The 21,990-nt window shown below is 34.6% G+C and overlaps 2 protein-coding genes across 2 annotated transcripts; both read right to left on the minus strand.

The window, feature by feature from the left end:
- Positions 1-553: 553 nt before the first annotated feature.
- LOC137132972 (olfactory receptor 11A1-like) lies at positions 554-1,435 on the minus strand. The gene has a single exon (XM_067516015.1). The coding sequence runs from the start codon at positions 1,433-1,435 to the stop codon at positions 554-556; it is 882 nt and encodes a 293-aa protein (XP_067372116.1).
- Positions 1,436-5,407: 3,972 nt separating this feature from the next.
- Positions 5,408-9,069, minus strand: LOC137133280 (olfactory receptor 11A1-like). Its single transcript, XM_067516739.1, has one exon. The coding sequence runs from the start codon at positions 6,996-6,998 to the stop codon at positions 6,075-6,077; it is 924 nt and encodes a 307-aa protein (XP_067372840.1). The 5' UTR covers positions 6,999-9,069; the 3' UTR covers positions 5,408-6,074.
- Between the last annotated feature and the right edge of the window lie 12,921 nt (positions 9,070-21,990).

Here is a 21,990-nt window from a genome sequence, read left to right on the forward strand (position 1 = left end):
AAAACACCAAACTAAGACTTTTGTAAAAATTTTGTTGAAAATCATGTTGCTCCTATAATCTTTGTCTTATTTTCTTTTTATTTTTTTTATTTTACCATTGCTTGAATTTGTCTTCAGAATTTTGAACTATAGAACTCACACTTTTATCAGTACGACTTTCTTAAGGTCACTGTCCCGATTTAAAAACTAAAAGCCATTAATAAGTTAAGAGTCACGTCAGCTGAAATACAAAGCCTTAAAACAACATACAGGTGGTTATGGTGCTAAATTCATTTAGTAATTCAGGAATTAGTCTTCTTTTCCTTTGGGCTGTTCCCTGTCAGGGGTCACCACAGTGAATCATATGCCTCCATCTAACCCTGTCCTCTGCATCTTGTTCTCTCACAGTAATTAGTAATTTTTAATCTCCAGAAAAACAAACTAAAAGTTTACATAAATAAAGCTTAAGATATGAAGTTAATGGACCTTTAAAGTACTTTATATAAACAAAATTACATGGTTTCATATATGTATTTCTTTATAAAGTATATTATTTAGAGATGGAATATTTTTATTAACACAACTTTTTCAAAGCTTGTCTAATTTTTGACAACTTCAGACCATATATCAGTGGATTTAGCAGAGGCTGTATGAGAAATGCGTACAATGTTAAAATAACTTGCAGTTCAAGTGGAACAAACAACATATCAAATCTCTGACTCATAATGTTATAAAAACAGAAAAAAACAAAACTTATGATTGATACTAAATGTGGGGTGCAGGTATCAAAAGCCTTTGTTTTTGTCTCTTTGGAAGCTTTTAAACACACAGACAAAATCTTTACATATGTGAATGAAATAAAAACAAGAGGAGCAAAAACACCAAAAACGAGACCAAAAACCACATCATTAAGAAATGACAATAATGTGTTTAGTGAACAAGAAAGTTGAAGTACAAGATGATATACACAACCCTCTTTGTCAATAACTGTCCCACAAAATCTAAGACGAATAGTAAAAGACAACAAAACTCCAATCTGTACAAAAGAAACTATCCAGATAACAAGTACGACAATTTGTACTCTCCTTGTAGTAATAATGGAGTTGTAATGTAAAGGTTTACAAATACAGACATATCTGTCATATGCCATTATTGCTAAAGATCGAAATTCAACATCTATGTATGTCTGAATGTTAAATATTTGAATGAAGCAGAAAAAGAGAGAAATGTCATGAGTCTCTGATAAGATTTGTACCATCAAACAGGGCAACAAAGCTGTGCTGCCGTATATGTCATTAACAAACAAACTGCACAGGAACAGATACATGGGCTCATGGAGGTTTTGTTTCAGATATATAATGACAATAAGAGCTGTGTTGGCAAAAATGACTGATACATATAATATCAGTGCCAGTATGAAATACAGGTACTTTAAGTTTCCTATGTCACCATACATAGTTAATACAAAAGACACAATCTCTGACGAGTTTTCCATAATCAAACTTTGAGGAAAAGTGGCTGATGATTATAGAAATTACTGAAAAACAACTTTGAAAATGCAATATTATTTCTATACTTAAACATTTTTAGGAGCATGTACTGAGAAACATGAACAGTCTAAAACATTTCAAACAGTACTGAAGTTGCAAGTAGTGAATTATGACTCAGATTTGATTTGATATTCATAATCATAATAAAGGATTTACTCTGCCCCTCCCTACTAAGGCCATCAGATCCAGCTGCTGAGCTTTATACTCCTCTTCCTGCAGGTAAACACACACATCAAACAGGTCAAGTAACCAACGAATCAGAATCATATCATTTGCATTAACTGTCAATTGGAAATAATTGCAGACTTCAGTATGACTGAGTCGTCCAATGTGGACACATTGGACCAGTCAAACCATGTTGTTTCAATTGTTTTATTTCAGTTCTAGCTCAGCCTCATTTGGGATGCAATGGTTGGCCATGAGTGATGCATATAGAATTTACTATATGAGTGTGAGTGCCTGTGTGTGGATGGTGGTGATTTGGTGTGTGTGGTCTGTAAACAGAGAATACAGAAGAACATATCAACAAGGTGAACAATAAACAATAATGATTATAAAAACATAACTAACATAATAATTGAGATCAATCTTTATAAACACACAGTGAATTGTCCACTTAATTATCCATGTGCTGCCTTTGAAAGTGGCTGCAGTACATGTGACGGCAGTATTAGTCAGGCTGCAGTCTCTGGGTATCATTGTTAGTTCTGTCCACCATAGGATACTGCTGAGCCTTCCAACAATACAGGTAAAAACTGTGAGCCAGGTTTCCAGCAATAAGTGAGAAGGAAAAATCAGGTTACTCTCTGCTGCATGTTTACGCAGATTTCTCGTAACCAGGTTTCTAAACACCTTTCCTCGTTTATCTGAGAAAGCTGATTTCTCTAAGTGCCCCGGTTATTTAGGTGCATGTAGGTGCAGTCATTGATGACCCTTAATAAATCACAAAGTATCATCTAGGATTTTAATCCAGTGATCACACACTGAGATTACGAGCCCCCTCGTCACCAGGATCATTAATCACTGTCTCTAAAGTGGCCAAGTCCCAACAACATTAAAAACCACAATAATCAGACCAAATCTTAAAAAAACCTCCTTGGATCCTGAAGTTATGACAATCTATAATCCAATCTCCAACCTATTATTAAAGTCAACGGTTGTCTCAACCCAGCTTCAGGATCATCTCATAAAATACAATCTTTTTGAAACCTTTCAATCTGCCTTCCGGCCCTCCCACAGCACAGAGACGGCCCTGGTCAGAGTCACCAATGACCTCGTAATGGCTGCTGACCAGGGCTCCCCATCACTTCTCATCCTTCTGGATCTCACAGCCGCATCTGATACAGTTGACCACAAAAATTCTCCTTCACCTTCTACGGCATATAGCTGGATTTTCTGCCACTGCTCTGGAGTGGTTCTATCTAGGTCCTACCTCACAAATAGAGCTGAGTATGTGGCCCCAGGTGGATGCCAAATCGCAGTCCCATTCAATCATCAGTGGGGATGTTGAAAAGGGACAAACCTTTTCAACATCTACGTGTTTCCACTAGGCCACGTCATTGGCAAGCATGGAGTCTTATTCCACTGCTATGCCGATGATACTCAGACCTTTGTGAGGTTGAACCCTGACCTCCCTGACACTTCCAACAGCTCTCACCTGCTGCCTGGAAGGGATTAAGGTGTGGATGTCAGAGCATTTCGGTCAATTAAACAGCACAAAAAACAAAGCTCTTGTAATTGGTTCCCCCCATCAGCTCTGTTTCCCCCTCAATAACTGTATTTCGTTTTCTGGCCAAACCATTACCTTCTCCTACTTTATTAACAACCTGGGGGTCAAGTTTGCCCCCCCTCCTTTCCCCGCAGCTGTTATTTGAAAAACATGTTCACTACATTCTTCCACCCCAGAAACACAGCCAAACTCCACCCCTCTGTCTCCCTCTGTGATGCTTAAAGGCCTTTGTCTCCTCCAGGCTGGACTATTGTAATGCACTGCTCATTAGAATCTCTGGCAAGAGCCTTCAAAAGCTCTGACACATTCAAAACAGTTCCACCAGGATCCTTATGATTTTGTGGAAATATGAGCACATCACTCCTATCCTCTCGACACTTCCCTGACTCCCCATCTCCATCCATGTGGAATATAAGCTTTATTTATTTACCGACCAGTGTATCCATGGAGACTCCCCACAATCTCTTAAAGAACTCCTCACACCAAAATCTACAACAAGATACTAATAACAAAAACATATTAATGGGACAGCTACGTTCTTTTGTTTCTTTTATTTTAGTTTATCTTTTACATTTTTTTTTAAGTTTTATTCTTGCTTTTAATCTCCTTGTGTAGAACTTAGAGATTTCCCCAAATGTAAAGTGCTTTATAAATAAAATTAATTATTATTTTTTCACAGTGCTTAACAAAGGTTAAGAACATTTAAGTTAAAAATCTTGTTGCTCTCGTAATCCTTGCTTTGCTTTTAGGTCGGATTTCACCAGTGTTTAAAACTGGCTTCATAATTGGGACATCACTTACACCTGACAAACATCAAGATAAAGCTAAAACTATCATTTGCACTATGAACCTAGAAGCCACGATTAGGAACATTTCACGGCCAATATCCTGAGCAAAAAGTTATAAATTACAGACCAACATTAATTTACAGTGAACTACAAAGACTTGAGGCAACATACAAATGGTTATTTTAACATTTGCATGTTAAAAACCTTTAAGTTCAAAAAAATAAACCACTGCTTGGAACCACTTCATAAATGTAGCTTCAAAAATAAAGCACAAATTGAATGTGAACATTTACTAGACCACTGAAATACTACTAATGGTTTATATAAGCAAAAGCCCAATATATATGTATTTCTTTATACAATATATTTTTAAAATCAATATAAAGAAATTTAGTTACATTCACAGTGTGATAAATTACTATTTTAATAACTAAAACTTTTTCAAAGCTTGTCTAATTTTTGACAACTTAATACCATATATTACAGGATTTAGCAGAGGTTGTATGAGAAATGGATATGTTAATAAAATAACTCGCACTTCAAGTGGAATAAATGTCATATCAAATCTTGGACTTATAATGTTATAAAAACATGCAAAAACAAAACTCATGATTGAAACCAAATGTGGGGTGCAGGTATCAAGAGCCTTTGTTTTTGTCTCTTTGGAAGCTTTTAAACACACAGACAAAATCTTTACATATGTGAATGAGATAAAAACAAGAGGAGCAGTAACAGCGAAAACAAGACCAAAAACCACATCATTAACATACGACAATAATCTGGTTAGTGAACAAGAAAGTTGAAGTACAAGATCATTTAAACAACACACTTTGTCAATAACTGTACCACAAAATCTAAGACGAATAGTAAAAGACAACAAAACTCCAACCTGTACAAAAGCAACTATCCAGATAACAAGTATGACAATTTGTACTCTCCTTGTAGTAATAATGGAGTTGTAATGTAAAGGTTTACAAATACAGACATATCTGTCATATGCCATTATTGTTAAAGTTTTAAATTCAACATCTATGTATGTCTGAATGTTAAATATTTGAATGAAGCAGAAAAAGAGAGAAATGTCATGAGTCTCTGATAAGATTTGTACCATCAAACAGGGCAACAAAGCTGTGCTGCCGTATATGTCATTAACAAACAAACTGCACAGGAACAGATACATGGGCTCATGGAGGTTTTGTTTCAGATATATAATGACAATAAGAGCTGTGTTGGCAAAAATGACTGATACATATAATATCAGTGCCAGTATGAAATACAGGTACTTTAAGTTTCCTATGTCACCATACATAGTTAATACAAAAGACACAATCTCTGATGAGTTTTCCATAATCAAACTTTGAGGAAAAGTGGCTGATGATTATAGAAATTACTGAAAAACCACTTTGAAAATGCAATATTATTTCTATACCTAAACATTTTTAGGAGCATGTAGTGAGAAACATGAACAGTCTAAAACATCTCAAACAGTATTGAAGTTGTAAGTAGTGAATTATGACTCAGATTTGATTTGATATTCATAATCATAATAAAGGATTTACTCTGCCCCTCCCTACTAAGGCCATCAGATCCAGCTGCTGAGCTTTATACTCCTCTTTCTGCAGGTAAACACACACATCAAACAGGTCAAGTAACCAACGAATCAGAATTATATAATTTGCATTAACTCTCAATTAGCTCGTCTCATTGAAGGACTTCATCTGGGTGATGTGGTGCAAAATTAGTTGTTTTATACAATTAAGAAATTAAAAAATCCAGAAACAAAAAGCCTGTAAATATTGAGAACTACAAATGAGCACACTACGTACAAATGCTCATAAAATGGGCTGAATTTAGCTATGATGAGGAACATCTCATGGCCAGTATCCATAGCAAAAATTGTAAAATTATATACCATTCATTTACATTCACATCTGCTGAACTACAAAGACTTAAGGCCACATGAAAGTGGTTAATGTAACATATTCAATTAGTAATTTCAGAACCGTATGATATATTACAGTATTTTTATTAACACAACTTTTTCAAAGCTTGTCTAATTTGTGACAACTTCAGACCATATATCAGTGGGTTTAGCAGAGGCTGTATGAGAAATGCATACAATGATAAAATAACTTGCAACTCAAGTGGAACAAACGTCATATCAAATCTCTGACTGATGAAGTTATAAAAACATGCAAAAACAAAACTCATGATTGAAATCAAATGTGGGGTGCAGGTATCAAAAGCCTTTGTTTTTGTCTCTTTGGAAGCTTTTAAACACACAGACAAAATCTTTACATATGTGAATAGAATAAAAACAAGAGGAGCAGTAACAGCGAAAACAAGACCAAAAATCACATCATTAACATATGACAACATTCTGGTTGGTGAACAAGAAAGTTCAAGTACAAGATGATATACACAACATACTTTGTCAATAACTGTCCCACAAAATCTAAGAATAATAGTAAAAGACAGTAAAACTCCAATCTGTACAAAAGCAACTATCCAGATAACAAGTACGACAATTTGTACTCTCCTTGTAGTAATAATGGAGTTGTAATGTAAAGGTTTACAAATACAGACATATCTGTCATATGCCATTATTTCTAAAGATCGAAATTCAACATCTATGTATGTCTGAATGTTAAATATTTGAATGAAGCAGAAAAAGAGAGAAATGTCATGAGTCTCTGATAAGATTTGTACCATCAAACAGGGCAACAAAGCTGTGCTGCCGTATATGTCATTAACAAACAAACTGCACAGGAACAGATACATGGGCTCATGGAGGTTTTGTTTCAGATATATAATGACAATAAGAGCTGTGTTGGCAAAAATGACTGATACATATAATATCAGTGCCAGTATGAAATACAGGTACTTTAAGTTTCCTATGTCACCATACATAGTTAATACAAAAGACACAATCTCTGATGAGTTTTCCATCATCAAATTTCAGAATGTGTCACAGGTTTTATACTGAAATAAATGCAAGCTTGAATTTTGAAAAAGGAACAATATAATCTTAAATTTTCGAGTTCAGCAGGTAGAAGTACAAAGGTAGTTAATGAAGTCTCTCTCTCCTCCCCACTAAGACAAACTACTGTAGCTGCTGAGCTTTATACTCCAAGCAGGTAAATACACGTGACAGGTGTCAAGGAGCCTTTTCATCAGAATCACAAATTTGTTTATTGCCAAATATAGTTTCTACACAACAGCTAGTTGCCATTTCAGTCCATTCCAGAGATAAATAATCCTGCATCTTATTAAATAAAGAAAAGAACAGTAATAGAAAGTGTAACCATGAGTCTAACCATGCTATTGTGGGCTGTTACTACAGAAGTGTACAGGTCTTCCATTGTCATTTTAGTCTCTTTTACACCAACCATGTTTGTTGAGCTGTACATTTAGCTTTTCAGTTGAATAACATTTCAGATTTGAAGAACTGCATTTTGACTAGTCATATTTATAATACAAGATATCTATAACCTATCGTATTCTTATTGGTAAGGATGAACATTTAAGATATCTACAATTACATTGCGACTGGTCACAATTCCTTTGTGGATTTCGGAAATGTCGGCATTGCCCCGTTTTAGCATTTATTGGAGCAATAAAGTTCAAATTTACTTATAACTGGTCAAAAATATAATTTAAGGCCAAATGACAACAGTGACTGTCATCACGAAGCTTCTTTCAGATGTCTACATCACGTGACTAACATCCCTGATATCATTTCCAGTATCCGCAAAGAAATTGGGAGTAGTCACAGTATAATTTTAGATATCTTTAAAGGTAAATCTTTCTATTCAGAATGCACGTTTAGATATCTCAAATTAGACTTTTAACTAGTTAAATTGTAGTTTTAAATATATAAAATGTTATCTGAGATATCTAAAATGCAATTATTGATAGTCACTCTTCATATTTTATGTTAAAACAGCGTCGGTAAAAACTTTCGTAAGGTATCTGTAATGTGTTTGTAGAAATCTTAACGAGGCAGAATTTCTACTAGGCAGTACATAAACTTAATATATCTTTAATACAGTTTTAAATAGTTAAAACTCAAATCAAAAATATCTATTGATTTCGACTAGCGATATCTTAGTTTGAGACATCCAAAAACCTAATAAAGGTATTTTTTAAATGTGCCAAATTAAAGATATCTTTAAATGAAATTGTGACTAGTCAAAATGCCATTTAAGATACTGTATCTGTCACTTAAATGTTCACTAGTCAACTTACTAGTAGAGTGGAAGGCTGAGCTCTATAGTAAATCTTAAAACATCCGGTTTGTTTAAACAGAGCAAAAAGCAACATATGTCTGTAAGTATAATGGAAATGATCATTTACACTATTAAGACCTGTTAAGTTAGTTTAAAGTGAGGTAGAGCCGAGAAATAATTATACTATCATCACAATGCTACTTTATATACTTTATATAAATTCAATTCATAAAATAATACAATTTGTGTATATATATTTCCTATATATCCATTTTATTTTCTAAATGTATTCTAAAGAAGAGAATGTGGAATACAGGGAATAAATATTTGGTCATCATTGCATTGCTAAAGCAAGTCTAAGACTTTTGCACTGTTGCACTTAACCTGTGCAAAGGTTAAGAGAAGGTAAAAATCAGGTTTGCTTTGCATTAAGTTTGGATTTTACCAGCGTTTAAATCTGGCATCATAATTGAGAACAACATTTTACAAAGATCAATGTTAAAGCTGAAACTATCATTTGCACAAACAACTTACAAACCTATGATTAGCAGCATCACAAGCTCAATACCCAACAATTTTAAACGTAGACATCCTTATTAATTTACTGTCACGCCACCTGAACTACAAACACTTGAAGCAACATAAAAGTGGTTATTGTAACATATTAAAGTTATTTCAAAATCAAAAGTTAGAATCACTGCAACCCTGGCATAAAAATAGATTTGAAAATAAAGCACAACATGCATGTGAACATTTACTAGATCACTGAAATACTACTAATGCTTTATATAAACACATCCACAACACACGTGTATTTCTTTTTACAATATATTTATGAATCTATCTAAGGATATTAGTTACTTTTACAGTGTGACAACTTACTGTGTTTTCAATAACTAAAACTTTTTCAAAGCTTCTCTAATTTTTGACAACTTAAGACCATATATCAGTGGATTTAGCAGAGGTTGTATGAGTAATGGATATGTTAATAAAATATCTCGCAGTACAGGTGGAATAAATGTCATATCAAATCTTTGACTTATAATGTTATAAAAACATGCAAAAACAAAACTCATGATTGAAATCAAATGTGGGGTGCAGGTATCAAAAGCCTTTGTTTTTGTCTCTTTGGAAGCTTTTAAACACACAGACAAAATCTTTACATATGTGAATGAAATAAAAACAAGAGGAGCTGCAATAGCGAAAACGAGGCCAAAAATCACATCATTAACATACGACAATACACTGGTTGGTGAACAAGAAAGTTCAAGTACAACATGATTTACACAACATACTTTTTCAATAACTGTCCCACAAAATCTAAGACGAATAGTAAAAGACAACACAACTCCAATCTCTACAAAAGAAACTATCCAGATAACAAGTACGACAATTTGTACTCTCCTTGTAGTAATAATGGAGTTGTAATGTAAAGGTTTACAAATACATACATATCTGTCATATGCCATTATTGCTAAAGTTTTAAATTCAACATCTATGTATGTCTGAATGTTAAATATTTGAATGAAGCAGAAAAAGAGAGAAATGTCATGAGTCTCTGATAAGATTTGTACCATCAAACAGGGCAACAAAGCTGTGCTGCCGTATATTTCATTAACAAACAAACTACACAGGAACAGATACATGGGCTCATGGAGGTTTTGTTTCAGATATATAATGACAATAAGAGCTGTGTTGGCAAAAATGACTGATACATATAATATCAGTGCCAGTATGAAATACAGGTACTTTAAGTTTCCTATGTCACTATACATAGTTAATACAAAAGACAAAATCTCTGATGAGTTTTCCATAATCAAACTTTAAGCAAAAGTGGCTGATGATGATAGAAATTACTGAAAAACAACTTTGAAAATACAATATTATTTCTATACTTAAACATTTTTAGGAGCATGTACTGAGAAACATGAACAGTCTAAAACATTTCAAACAGTATTGAAGTTGCAAGTAGTGAATTATGACTCAGATTTGATTTGATATTCATAATCATAATAAAGGATTTACTCTGCCCCTCCCTACTAAGGCCATCAGATCCAGCTGCTGAGCTTTATACTCCTCTTCCTGCAGGTAAACACACACATCAAACAGGTCAAGTAACCAACGAATCAGAATCATATCATTTGCATTAACTGTCAATTGGAAATAATTGCAGACTTCAGTATGACTGAGTCGTCCAATGTGGACACATTGGACCAGTCAAACCATGTTGTTTCAATTGTTTTATTTCAGTTCTAGCTCAGCCTCATTTGGGATGCAATGGTTGGCCATGAGTGATGCATATAGAATTTACTATATGAGTGTGAGTGCCTGTGTGTGGATGGTGGTGATTTGGTGTGTGTGGTCTGTAAACAGAGAATACAGAAGAACATATCAACAAGGTGAACAATAAACAATAATGATTATAAAAACATAACTAACATAATAATTGAGATCAATCTTTATAAACACACAGTGAATTGTCCACTTAATTATCCATGTGCTGCCTTTGAAAGTGGCTGCAGTACATGTGACGGCAGTATTAGTCAGGCTGCAGTCTCTGGGTATCATTGTTAGTTCTGTCCACCATAGGATACTGCTGAGCCTTCCAACAATACAGGTAAAAACTGTGAGCCAGGTTTCCAGCAATAAGTGAGAAGGAAAAATCAGGTTACTCTCTGCTGCATGTTTACGCAGATTTCTCGTAACCAGGTTTCTAAACACCTTTCCTCGTTTATCTGAGAAAGCTGATTTCTCTAAGTGCCCCGGTTATTTAGGTGCATGTAGGTGCAGTCATTGATGACCCTTAATAAATCACAAAGTATCATCTAGGATTTTAATCCAGTGATCACACACTGAGATTACGAGCCCCCTCGTCACCAGGATCATTAATCACTGTCTCTAAAGTGGCCAAGTCCCAACAACATTAAAAACCACAATAATCAGACCAAATCTTAAAAAAACCTCCTTGGATCCTGAAGTTATGACAATCTATAATCCAATCTCCAACCTATTATTAAAGTCAACGGTTGTCTCAACCCAGCTTCAGGATCATCTCATAAAATACAATCTTTTTGAAACCTTTCAATCTGCCTTCCGGCCCTCCCACAGCACAGAGACGGCCCTGGTCAGAGTCACCAATGACCTCGTAATGGCTGCTGACCAGGGCTCCCCATCACTTCTCATCCTTCTGGATCTCACAGCCGCATCTGATACAGTTGACCACAAAAATTCTCCTTCACCTTCTACGGCATATAGCTGGATTTTCTGCCACTGCTCTGGAGTGGTTCTATCTAGGTCCTACCTCACAAATAGAGCTGAGTATGTGGCCCCAGGTGGATGCCAAATCGCAGTCCCATTCAATCATCAGTGGGGATGTTGAAAAGGGACAAACCTTTTCAACATCTACGTGTTTCCACTAGGCCACGTCATTGGCAAGCATGGAGTCTTATTCCACTGCTATGCCGATGATACTCAGACCTTTGTGAGGTTGAACCCTGACCTCCCTGACACTTCCAACAGCTCTCACCTGCTGCCTGGAAGGGATTAAGGTGTGGATGTCAGAGCATTTCGGTCAATTAAACAGCACAAAAAACAAAGCTCTTGTAATTGGTTCCCCCCATCAGCTCTGTTTCCCCCTCAATAACTGTATTTCGTTTTCTGGCCAAACCATTACCTTCTCCTACTTTATTAACAACCTGGGGGTCAAGTTTGCCCCCCCTCCTTTCCCCGCAGCTGTTATTTGAAAAACATGTTCACTACATTCTTCCACCCCAGAAACACAGCCAAACTCCACCCCTCTGTCTCCCTCTGTGATGCTTAAAGGCCTTTGTCTCCTCCAGGCTGGACTATTGTAATGCACTGCTCATTAGAATCTCTGGCAAGAGCCTTCAAAAGCTCTGACACATTCAAAACAGTTCCACCAGGATCCTTATGATTTTGTGGAAATATGAGCACATCACTCCTATCCTCTCGACACTTCCCTGACTCCCCATCTCCATCCATGTGGAATATAAGCTTTATTTATTTACCGACCAGTGTATCCATGGAGACTCCCCACAATCTCTTAAAGAACTCCTCACACCAAAATCTACAACAAGATACTAATAACAAAAACATATTAATGGGACAGCTACGTTCTTTTGTTTCTTTTATTTTAGTTTATCTTTTACATTTTTTTTTAAGTTTTATTCTTGCTTTTAATCTCCTTGTGTAGAACTTAGAGATTTCCCCAAATGTAAAGTGCTTTATAAATAAAATTAATTATTATTTTTTCACAGTGCTTAACAAAGGTTAAGAACATTTAAGTTAAAAATCTTGTTGCTCTCGTAATCCTTGCTTTGCTTTTAGGTCGGATTTCACCAGTGTTTAAAACTGGCTTCATAATTGGGACATCACTTACACCTGACAAACATCAAGATAAAGCTAAAACTATCATTTGCACTATGAACCTAGAAGCCACGATTAGGAACATTTCACGGCCAATATCCTGAGCAAAAAGTTATAAATTACAGACCAACATTAATTTACAGTGAACTACAAAGACTTGAGGCAACATACAAATGGTTATTTTAACATTTGCATGTTAAAAACCTTTAAGTTCAAAAAAATAAACCACTGCTTGGAACCACTTCATAAATGTAGCTTCAAAAATAAAGCACAAATTGAATGTGAACATTTACTAGACCACTGAAATACTACTAATGGTTTATATAAGCAAAAGCCCAATATATATGTATTTCTTTATACAATATATTTTTAAAATCAATATAAAGAAATTTAGTTACATTCACAGTGTGATAAATTACTATTTTAATAACTAAAACTTTTTCAAAGCTTGTCTAATTTTTGACAACTTAATACCATATATTACAGGATTTAGCAGAGGTTGTATGAGAAATGGATATGTTAATAAAATAACTCGCACTTCAAGTGGAATAAATGTCATATCAAATCTTGGACTTATAATGTTATAAAAACATGCAAAAACAAAACTCATGATTGAAACCAAATGTGGGGTGCAGGTATCAAGAGCCTTTGTTTTTGTCTCTTTGGAAGCTTTTAAACACACAGACAAAATCTTTACATATGTGAATGAGATAAAAACAAGAGGAGCAGTAACAGCGAAAACAAGACCAAAAACCACATCATTAACATACGACAATAATCTGGTTAGTGAACAAGAAAGTTGAAGTACAAGATCATTTAAACAACACACTTTGTCAATAACTGTACCACAAAATCTAAGACGAATAGTAAAAGACAACAAAACTCCAACCTGTACAAAAGCAACTATCCAGATAACAAGTATGACAATTTGTACTCTCCTTGTAGTAATAATGGAGTTGTAATGTAAAGGTTTACAAATACAGACATATCTGTCATATGCCATTATTGTTAAAGTTTTAAATTCAACATCTATGTATGTCTGAATGTTAAATATTTGAATGAAGCAGAAAAAGAGAGAAATGTCATGAGTCTCTGATAAGATTTGTACCATCAAACAGGGCAACAAAGCTGTGCTGCCGTATATGTCATTAACAAACAAACTGCACAGGAACAGATACATGGGCTCATGGAGGTTTTGTTTCAGATATATAATGACAATAAGAGCTGTGTTGGCAAAAATGACTGATACATATAATATCAGTGCCAGTATGAAATACAGGTACTTTAAGTTTCCTATGTCACCATACATAGTTAATACAAAAGACACAATCTCTGATGAGTTTTCCATAATCAAACTTTGAGGAAAAGTGGCTGATGATTATAGAAATTACTGAAAAACCACTTTGAAAATGCAATATTATTTCTATACCTAAACATTTTTAGGAGCATGTAGTGAGAAACATGAACAGTCTAAAACATCTCAAACAGTATTGAAGTTGTAAGTAGTGAATTATGACTCAGATTTGATTTGATATTCATAATCATAATAAAGGATTTACTCTGCCCCTCCCTACTAAGGCCATCAGATCCAGCTGCTGAGCTTTATACTCCTCTTTCTGCAGGTAAACACACACATCAAACAGGTCAAGTAACCAACGAATCAGAATTATATAATTTGCATTAACTCTCAATTAGCTCGTCTCATTGAAGGACTTCATCTGGGTGATGTGGTGCAAAATTAGTTGTTTTATACAATTAAGAAATTAAAAAATCCAGAAACAAAAAGCCTGTAAATATTGAGAACTACAAATGAGCACACTACGTACAAATGCTCATAAAATGGGCTGAATTTAGCTATGATGAGGAACATCTCATGGCCAGTATCCATAGCAAAAATTGTAAAATTATATACCATTCATTTACATTCACATCTGCTGAACTACAAAGACTTAAGGCCACATGAAAGTGGTTAATGTAACATATTCAATTAGTAATTTCAGAACCGTATGATATATTACAGTATTTTTATTAACACAACTTTTTCAAAGCTTGTCTAATTTGTGACAACTTCAGACCATATATCAGTGGGTTTAGCAGAGGCTGTATGAGAAATGCATACAATGATAAAATAACTTGCAACTCAAGTGGAACAAACGTCATATCAAATCTCTGACTGATGAAGTTATAAAAACATGCAAAAACAAAACTCATGATTGAAATCAAATGTGGGGTGCAGGTATCAAAAGCCTTTGTTTTTGTCTCTTTGGAAGCTTTTAAACACACAGACAAAATCTTTACATATGTGAATAGAATAAAAACAAGAGGAGCAGTAACAGCGAAAACAAGACCAAAAATCACATCATTAACATATGACAACATTCTGGTTGGTGAACAAGAAAGTTCAAGTACAAGATGATATACACAACATACTTTGTCAATAACTGTCCCACAAAATCTAAGAATAATAGTAAAAGACAGTAAAACTCCAATCTGTACAAAAGCAACTATCCAGATAACAAGTACGACAATTTGTACTCTCCTTGTAGTAATAATGGAGTTGTAATGTAAAGGTTTACAAATACAGACATATCTGTCATATGCCATTATTTCTAAAGATCGAAATTCAACATCTATGTATGTCTGAATGTTAAATATTTGAATGAAGCAGAAAAAGAGAGAAATGTCATGAGTCTCTGATAAGATTTGTACCATCAAACAGGGCAACAAAGCTGTGCTGCCGTATATGTCATTAACAAACAAACTGCACAGGAACAGATACATGGGCTCATGGAGGTTTTGTTTCAGATATATAATGACAATAAGAGCTGTGTTGGCAAAAATGACTGATACATATAATATCAGTGCCAGTATGAAATACAGGTACTTTAAGTTTCCTATGTCACCATACATAGTTAATACAAAAGACACAATCTCTGATGAGTTTTCCATCATCAAATTTCAGAATGTGTCACAGGTTTTATACTGAAATAAATGCAAGCTTGAATTTTGAAAAAGGAACAATATAATCTTAAATTTTCGAGTTCAGCAGGTAGAAGTACAAAGGTAGTTAATGAAGTCTCTCTCTCCTCCCCACTAAGACAAACTACTGTAGCTGCTGAGCTTTATACTCCAAGCAGGTAAATACACGTGACAGGTGTCAAGGAGCCTTTTCATCAGAATCACAAATTTGTTTATTGCCAAATATAGTTTCTACACAACAGCTAGTTGCCATTTCAGTCCATTCCAGAGATAAATAATCCTGCATCTTATTAAATAAAGAAAAGAACAGTAATAGAAAGTGTAACCATGAGTCTAACCATGCTATTGTGGGCTGTTACTACAGAAGTGTACAGGTCTTCCATTGTCATTTTAGTCTCTTTTACACCAACCATGTTTGTTGAGCTGTACATTTAGCTTTTCAGTTGAATAACATTTCAGATTTGAAGAACTGCATTTTGACTAGTCATATTTATAATACAAGATATCTATAACCTATCGTATTCTTATTGGTAAGGATGAACATTTAAGATATCTACAATTACATTGCGACTGGTCACAATTCCTTTGTGGATTTCGGAAATGTCGGCATTGCCCCGTTTTAGCATTTATTGGAGCAATAAAGTTCAAATTTACTTATAACTGGTCAAAAATATAATTTAAGGCCAAATGACAACAGTGACTGTCATCACGAAGCTTCTTTCAGATGTCTACATCACGTGACTAACATCCCTGATATCATTTCCAGTATCCGCAAAGAAATTGGGAGTAGTCACAGTATAATTTTAGATATCTTTAAAGGTAAATCTTTCTATTCAGAATGCACGTTTAGATATCTCAAATTAGACTTTTAACTAGTTAAATTGTAGTTTTAAATATATAAAATGTTATCTGAGATATCTAAAATGCAATTATTGATAGTCACTCTTCATATTTTATGTTAAAACAGCGTCGGTAAAAACTTTCGTAAGGTATCTGTAATGTGTTTGTAGAAATCTTAACGAGGCAGAATTTCTACTAGGCAGTACATAAACTTAATATATCTTTAATACAGTTTTAAATAGTTAAAACTCAAATCAAAAATATCTATTGATTTCGACTAGCGATATCTTAGTTTGAGACATCCAAAAACCTAATAAAGGTATTTTTTAAATGTGCCAAATTAAAGATATCTTTAAATGAAATTGTGACTAGTCAAAATGCCATTTAAGATACTGTATCTGTCACTTAAATGTTCACTAGTCAACTTACTAGTAGAGTGGAAGGCTGAGCTCTATAGTAAATCTTAAAACATCCGGTTTGTTTAAACAGAGCAAAAAGCAACATATGTCTGTAAGTATAATGGAAATGATCATTTACACTATTAAGACCTGTTAAGTTAGTTTAAAGTGAGGTAGAGCCGAGAAATAATTATACTATCATCACAATGCTACTTTATATACTTTATATAAATTCAATTCATAAAATAATACAATTTGTGTATATATATTTCCTATATATCCATTTTATTTTCTAAATGTATTCTAAAGAAGAGAATGTGGAATACAGGGAATAAATATTTGGTCATCATTGCATTGCTAAAGCAAGTCTAAGACTTTTGCACTGTTGCACTTAACCTGTGCAAAGGTTAAGAGAAGGTAAAAATCAGGTTTGCTTTGCATTAAGTTTGGATTTTACCAGCGTTTAAATCTGGCATCATAATTGAGAACAACATTTTACAAAGATCAATGTTAAAGCTGAAACTATCATTTGCACAAACAACTTACAAACCTATGATTAGCAGCATCACAAGCTCAATACCCAACAATTTTAAACGTAGACATCCTTATTAATTTACTGTCACGCCACCTGAACTACAAACACTTGAAGCAACATAAAAGTGGTTATTGTAACATATTAAAGTTATTTCAAAATCAAAAGTTAGAATCACTGCAACCCTGGCATAAAAATAGATTTGAAAATAAAGCACAACATGCATGTGAACATTTACTAGATCACTGAAATACTACTAATGCTTTATATAAACACATCCACAACACACGTGTATTTCTTTTTACAATATATTTATGAATCTATCTAAGGATATTAGTTACTTTTACAGTGTGACAACTTACTGTGTTTTCAATAACTAAAACTTTTTCAAAGCTTCTCTAATTTTTGACAACTTAAGACCATATATCAGTGGATTTAGCAGAGGTTGTATGAGTAATGGATATGTTAATAAAATATCTCGCAGTACAGGTGGAATAAATGTCATATCAAATCTTTGACTTATAATGTTATAAAAACATGCAAAAACAAAACTCATGATTGAAATCAAATGTGGGGTGCAGGTATCAAAAGCCTTTGTTTTTGTCTCTTTGGAAGCTTTTAAACACACAGACAAAATCTTTACATATGTGAATGAAATAAAAACAAGAGGAGCTGCAATAGCGAAAACGAGGCCAAAAATCACATCATTAACATACGACAATACACTGGTTGGTGAACAAGAAAGTTCAAGTACAACATGATTTACACAACATACTTTTTCAATAACTGTCCCACAAAATCTAAGACGAATAGTAAAAGACAACACAACTCCAATCTCTACAAAAGAAACTATCCAGATAACAAGTACGACAATTTGTACTCTCCTTGTAGTAATAATGGAGTTGTAATGTAAAGGTGTACAAATACATACATATCTGTCATATGCCATTATTGCTAAAGTTTTAAATTCAACATCTATGTATGTCTGAATGTTAAATATTTGAATGAAGCAGAAAAAGAGAGAAATGTCATGAGTCTCTGATAAGATTTGTACCATCAAACAGGGCAACAAAGCTGTGCTGCCGTATATTTCATTAACAAACAAACTACACAGGAACAGATACATGGGCTCATGGAGGTTTTGTTTCAGATATATAATGACAATAAGAGCTGTGTTGGCAAAAATGACTGATACATATAATATCAGTGCCAGTATGAAATACAGGTACTTTAAGTTTCCTATGTCACTATACATAGTTAATACAAAAGACAAAATCTCTGATGAGTTTTCCATAATCAAACTTTAAGCAAAAGTGGCTGATGATGATAGAAATTACTGAAAAACAACTTTGAAAATACAATATTATTTCTATACTTAAACATTTTTAGGAGCATGTACTGAGAAACATGAACAGTCTAAAACATTTCAAACAGTATTGAAGTTGCAAGTAGTGAATTATGACTCAGATTTGATTTGATATTCATAATCATAATAAAGGATTTACTCTGCCCCTCCCTACTAAGGCCATCAGATCCAGCTGCTGAGCTTTATACTCCTCTTCCTGCAGGTAAACACACACATCAAACAGGTCAAGTAACCAACGAATCAGAATCATATCATTTGCATTAACTGTCAATTGGAAATAATTGCAGACTTCAGTATGACTGAGTCGTCCAATGTGGACACATTGGACCAGTCAAACCATGTTGTTTCAATTGTTTTATTTCAGTTCTAGCTCAGCCTCATTTGGGATGCAATGGTTGGCCATGAGTGATGCATATAGAATTTACTATATGAGTGTGAGTGCCTGTGTGTGGATGGTGGTGATTTGGTGTGTGTGGTCTGTAAACAGAGAATACAGAAGAACATATCAACAAGGTGAACAATAAACAATAATGATTATAAAAACATAACTAACATAATAATTGAGATCAATCTTTATAAACACACAGTGAATTGTCCACTTAATTATCCATGTGCTGCCTTTGAAAGTGGCTGCAGTACATGTGACGGCAGTATTAGTCAGGCTGCAGTCTCTGGGTATCATTGTTAGTTCTGTCCACCATAGGATACTGCTGAGCCTTCCAACAATACAGGTAAAAACTGTGAGCCAGGTTTCCAGCAATAAGTGAGAAGGAAAAATCAGGTTACTCTCTGCTGCATGTTTACGCAGATTTCTCGTAACCAGGTTTCTAAACACCTTTCCTCGTTTATCTGAGAAAGCTGATTTCTCTAAGTGCCCCGGTTATTTAGGTGCATGTAGGTGCAGTCATTGATGACCCTTAATAAATCACAAAGTATCATCTAGGATTTTAATCCAGTGATCACACACTGAGATTACGAGCCCCCTCGTCACCAGGATCATTAATCACTGTCTCTAAAGTGGCCAAGTCCCAACAACATTAAAAACCACAATAATCAGACCAAATCTTAAAAAAACCTCCTTGGATCCTGAAGTTATGACAATCTATAATCCAATCTCCAACCTATTATTAAAGTCAACGGTTGTCTCAACCCAGCTTCAGGATCATCTCATAAAATACAATCTTTTTGAAACCTTTCAATCTGCCTTCCGGCCCTCCCACAGCACAGAGACGGCCCTGGTCAGAGTCACCAATGACCTCGTAATGGCTGCTGACCAGGGCTCCCCATCACTTCTCATCCTTCTGGATCTCACAGCCGCATCTGATACAGTTGACCACAAAAATTCTCCTTCACCTTCTACGGCATATAGCTGGATTTTCTGCCACTGCTCTGGAGTGGTTCTATCTAGGTCCTACCTCACAAATAGAGCTGAGTATGTGGCCCCAGGTGGATGCCAAATCGCAGTCCCATTCAATCATCAGTGGGGATGTTGAAAAGGGACAAACCTTTTCAACATCTACGTGTTTCCACTAGGCCACGTCATTGGCAAGCATGGAGTCTTATTCCACTGCTATGCCGATGATACTCAGACCTTTGTGAGGTTGAACCCTGACCTCCCTGACACTTCCAACAGCTCTCACCTGCTGCCTGGAAGGGATTAAGGTGTGGATGTCAGAGCATTTCGGTCAATTAAACAGCACAAAAAACAAAGCTCTTGTAATTGGTTCCCCCCATCAGCTCTGTTTCCCCCTCAATAACTGTATTTCGTTTTCTGGCCAAACCATTACCTTCTCCTACTTTGTTAACAACCTGGGGGTCAAGTTTGACTCTTAAACAACTCCTCACTCCAAAATCTACAACAAGATACTAATCAGAAAAGCATATTAATGGGACAGCTACTTTCTTTGTTTCTTTTATTTTAATTTATCTTTATATGTTTTTTAAGTTTTATTCTTGCTTTTAATCTGCTGGTGTAGAATTTAGAGATTTCCCCAAATGTAAAGTGCTTTAGAAATAAAATTAATTCTTATTTTTTCACACTACTTAACAAAGGTTAAGAACATTTAAGTTAAAAATCTTGTTGCTCTTGTAATCCTTGCTTTGCTTTTAGGTCGGATTTCACCAGTGTTTAAAACTGGCTTCATAATTGAGAACATCACTTACACCTGACAAACATCAAGATAAAGCTAAGGCCTACTAAGGCCATCAGATCCACCTGATGAGCTTGATACTCCTTTTCCTGCAGGTAAACACACATGTCAAACAGATCAAGTAACCAACGAATCAGAAACATACAATTTGCATTAACTGTCAATTAGTTCGTCTCATTGAAGGACTTCAGCTGGGTGATGTGGTGCAAAATTAGTTGTTATATACAATTAAGAAATTAAAAAATCCAGAAACAAAAAGCCTGTAAATATTAAAAACTATAAATAAGTACACTACCTACAAATGCTCATAAAATGTGCCGAATTTAGCTTTGATGAGGAACATCTCATGGCCAGTATCCATAGCAAAAATTGTAAAAATATATACCATTCATTTACATTCACATCTGCTGAACTACAAAGACTTAAGGCCACATGAAAGTGGTTAATGTAACATATTCAATTAGTAATTTCAGAACCGTATGATATATTACAGTATTTTTATTAACACAACTTTTTCAAAGCTTGTCTAATTTGTGACAACTTCAGACCATATATCAGTGGGTTTAGCAGAGGCTGTATGAGAAATGCATACATTGATAAAATAACTTGCAACTCAAGTGGAACAAACGTCATATCAAATCTCTGACTGATGAAGTTATAAAAACAGAAAAAAACTAAACTCATGATTGAAATCAAATGTGGGGTGCAGGTATCAAAAGCCTTTGTTTTTGTCTCTTTGGAAGCTTTTAAACACACAGACAAAATCCTTACATATGTGAAAGAAATAAAAACAAGAGGAGCAGTAACACAGACAACAAGACCAAAAACCACATCATTAAGAAATGACAATAATGTGTTTAGTGAACAAGAAAGTTCAAGTACAAGATGATTTACACAACCCACTTTGTCAATAACTTTCCCACAAAATCTAAGACGAATAGTAAAAGTCAACAAAACTCCAACCTGTACAAAAGCAACTATCCAGATAACAAGTACGACAATTTGTACTCTCCTTGTAGTAATAATGGAGTTGTAATGTAAAGGTTTACAAATACAGACATATC

Source organism: Channa argus, chromosome 9, assembly GCF_033026475.1.
Source record: "Channa argus isolate prfri chromosome 9, Channa argus male v1.0, whole genome shotgun sequence".
NCBI classification, from domain to species: Eukaryota; Metazoa; Chordata; class Actinopteri; order Anabantiformes; family Channidae; genus Channa; species Channa argus.

Bases quoted from the DNA above. Each gene is read 5' to 3' on its own strand.
- LOC137132972 (XM_067516015.1), bottom strand. From the start codon at position 1,435: ATGTATGGTGACATAGGAAACTTAAAGTACCTGTATTTCATACTGGCA.
- LOC137133280 (XM_067516739.1), bottom strand. From the start codon at position 6,998: ATGATGGAAAACTCATCAGAGATTGTGTCTTTTGTATTAACTATGTAT.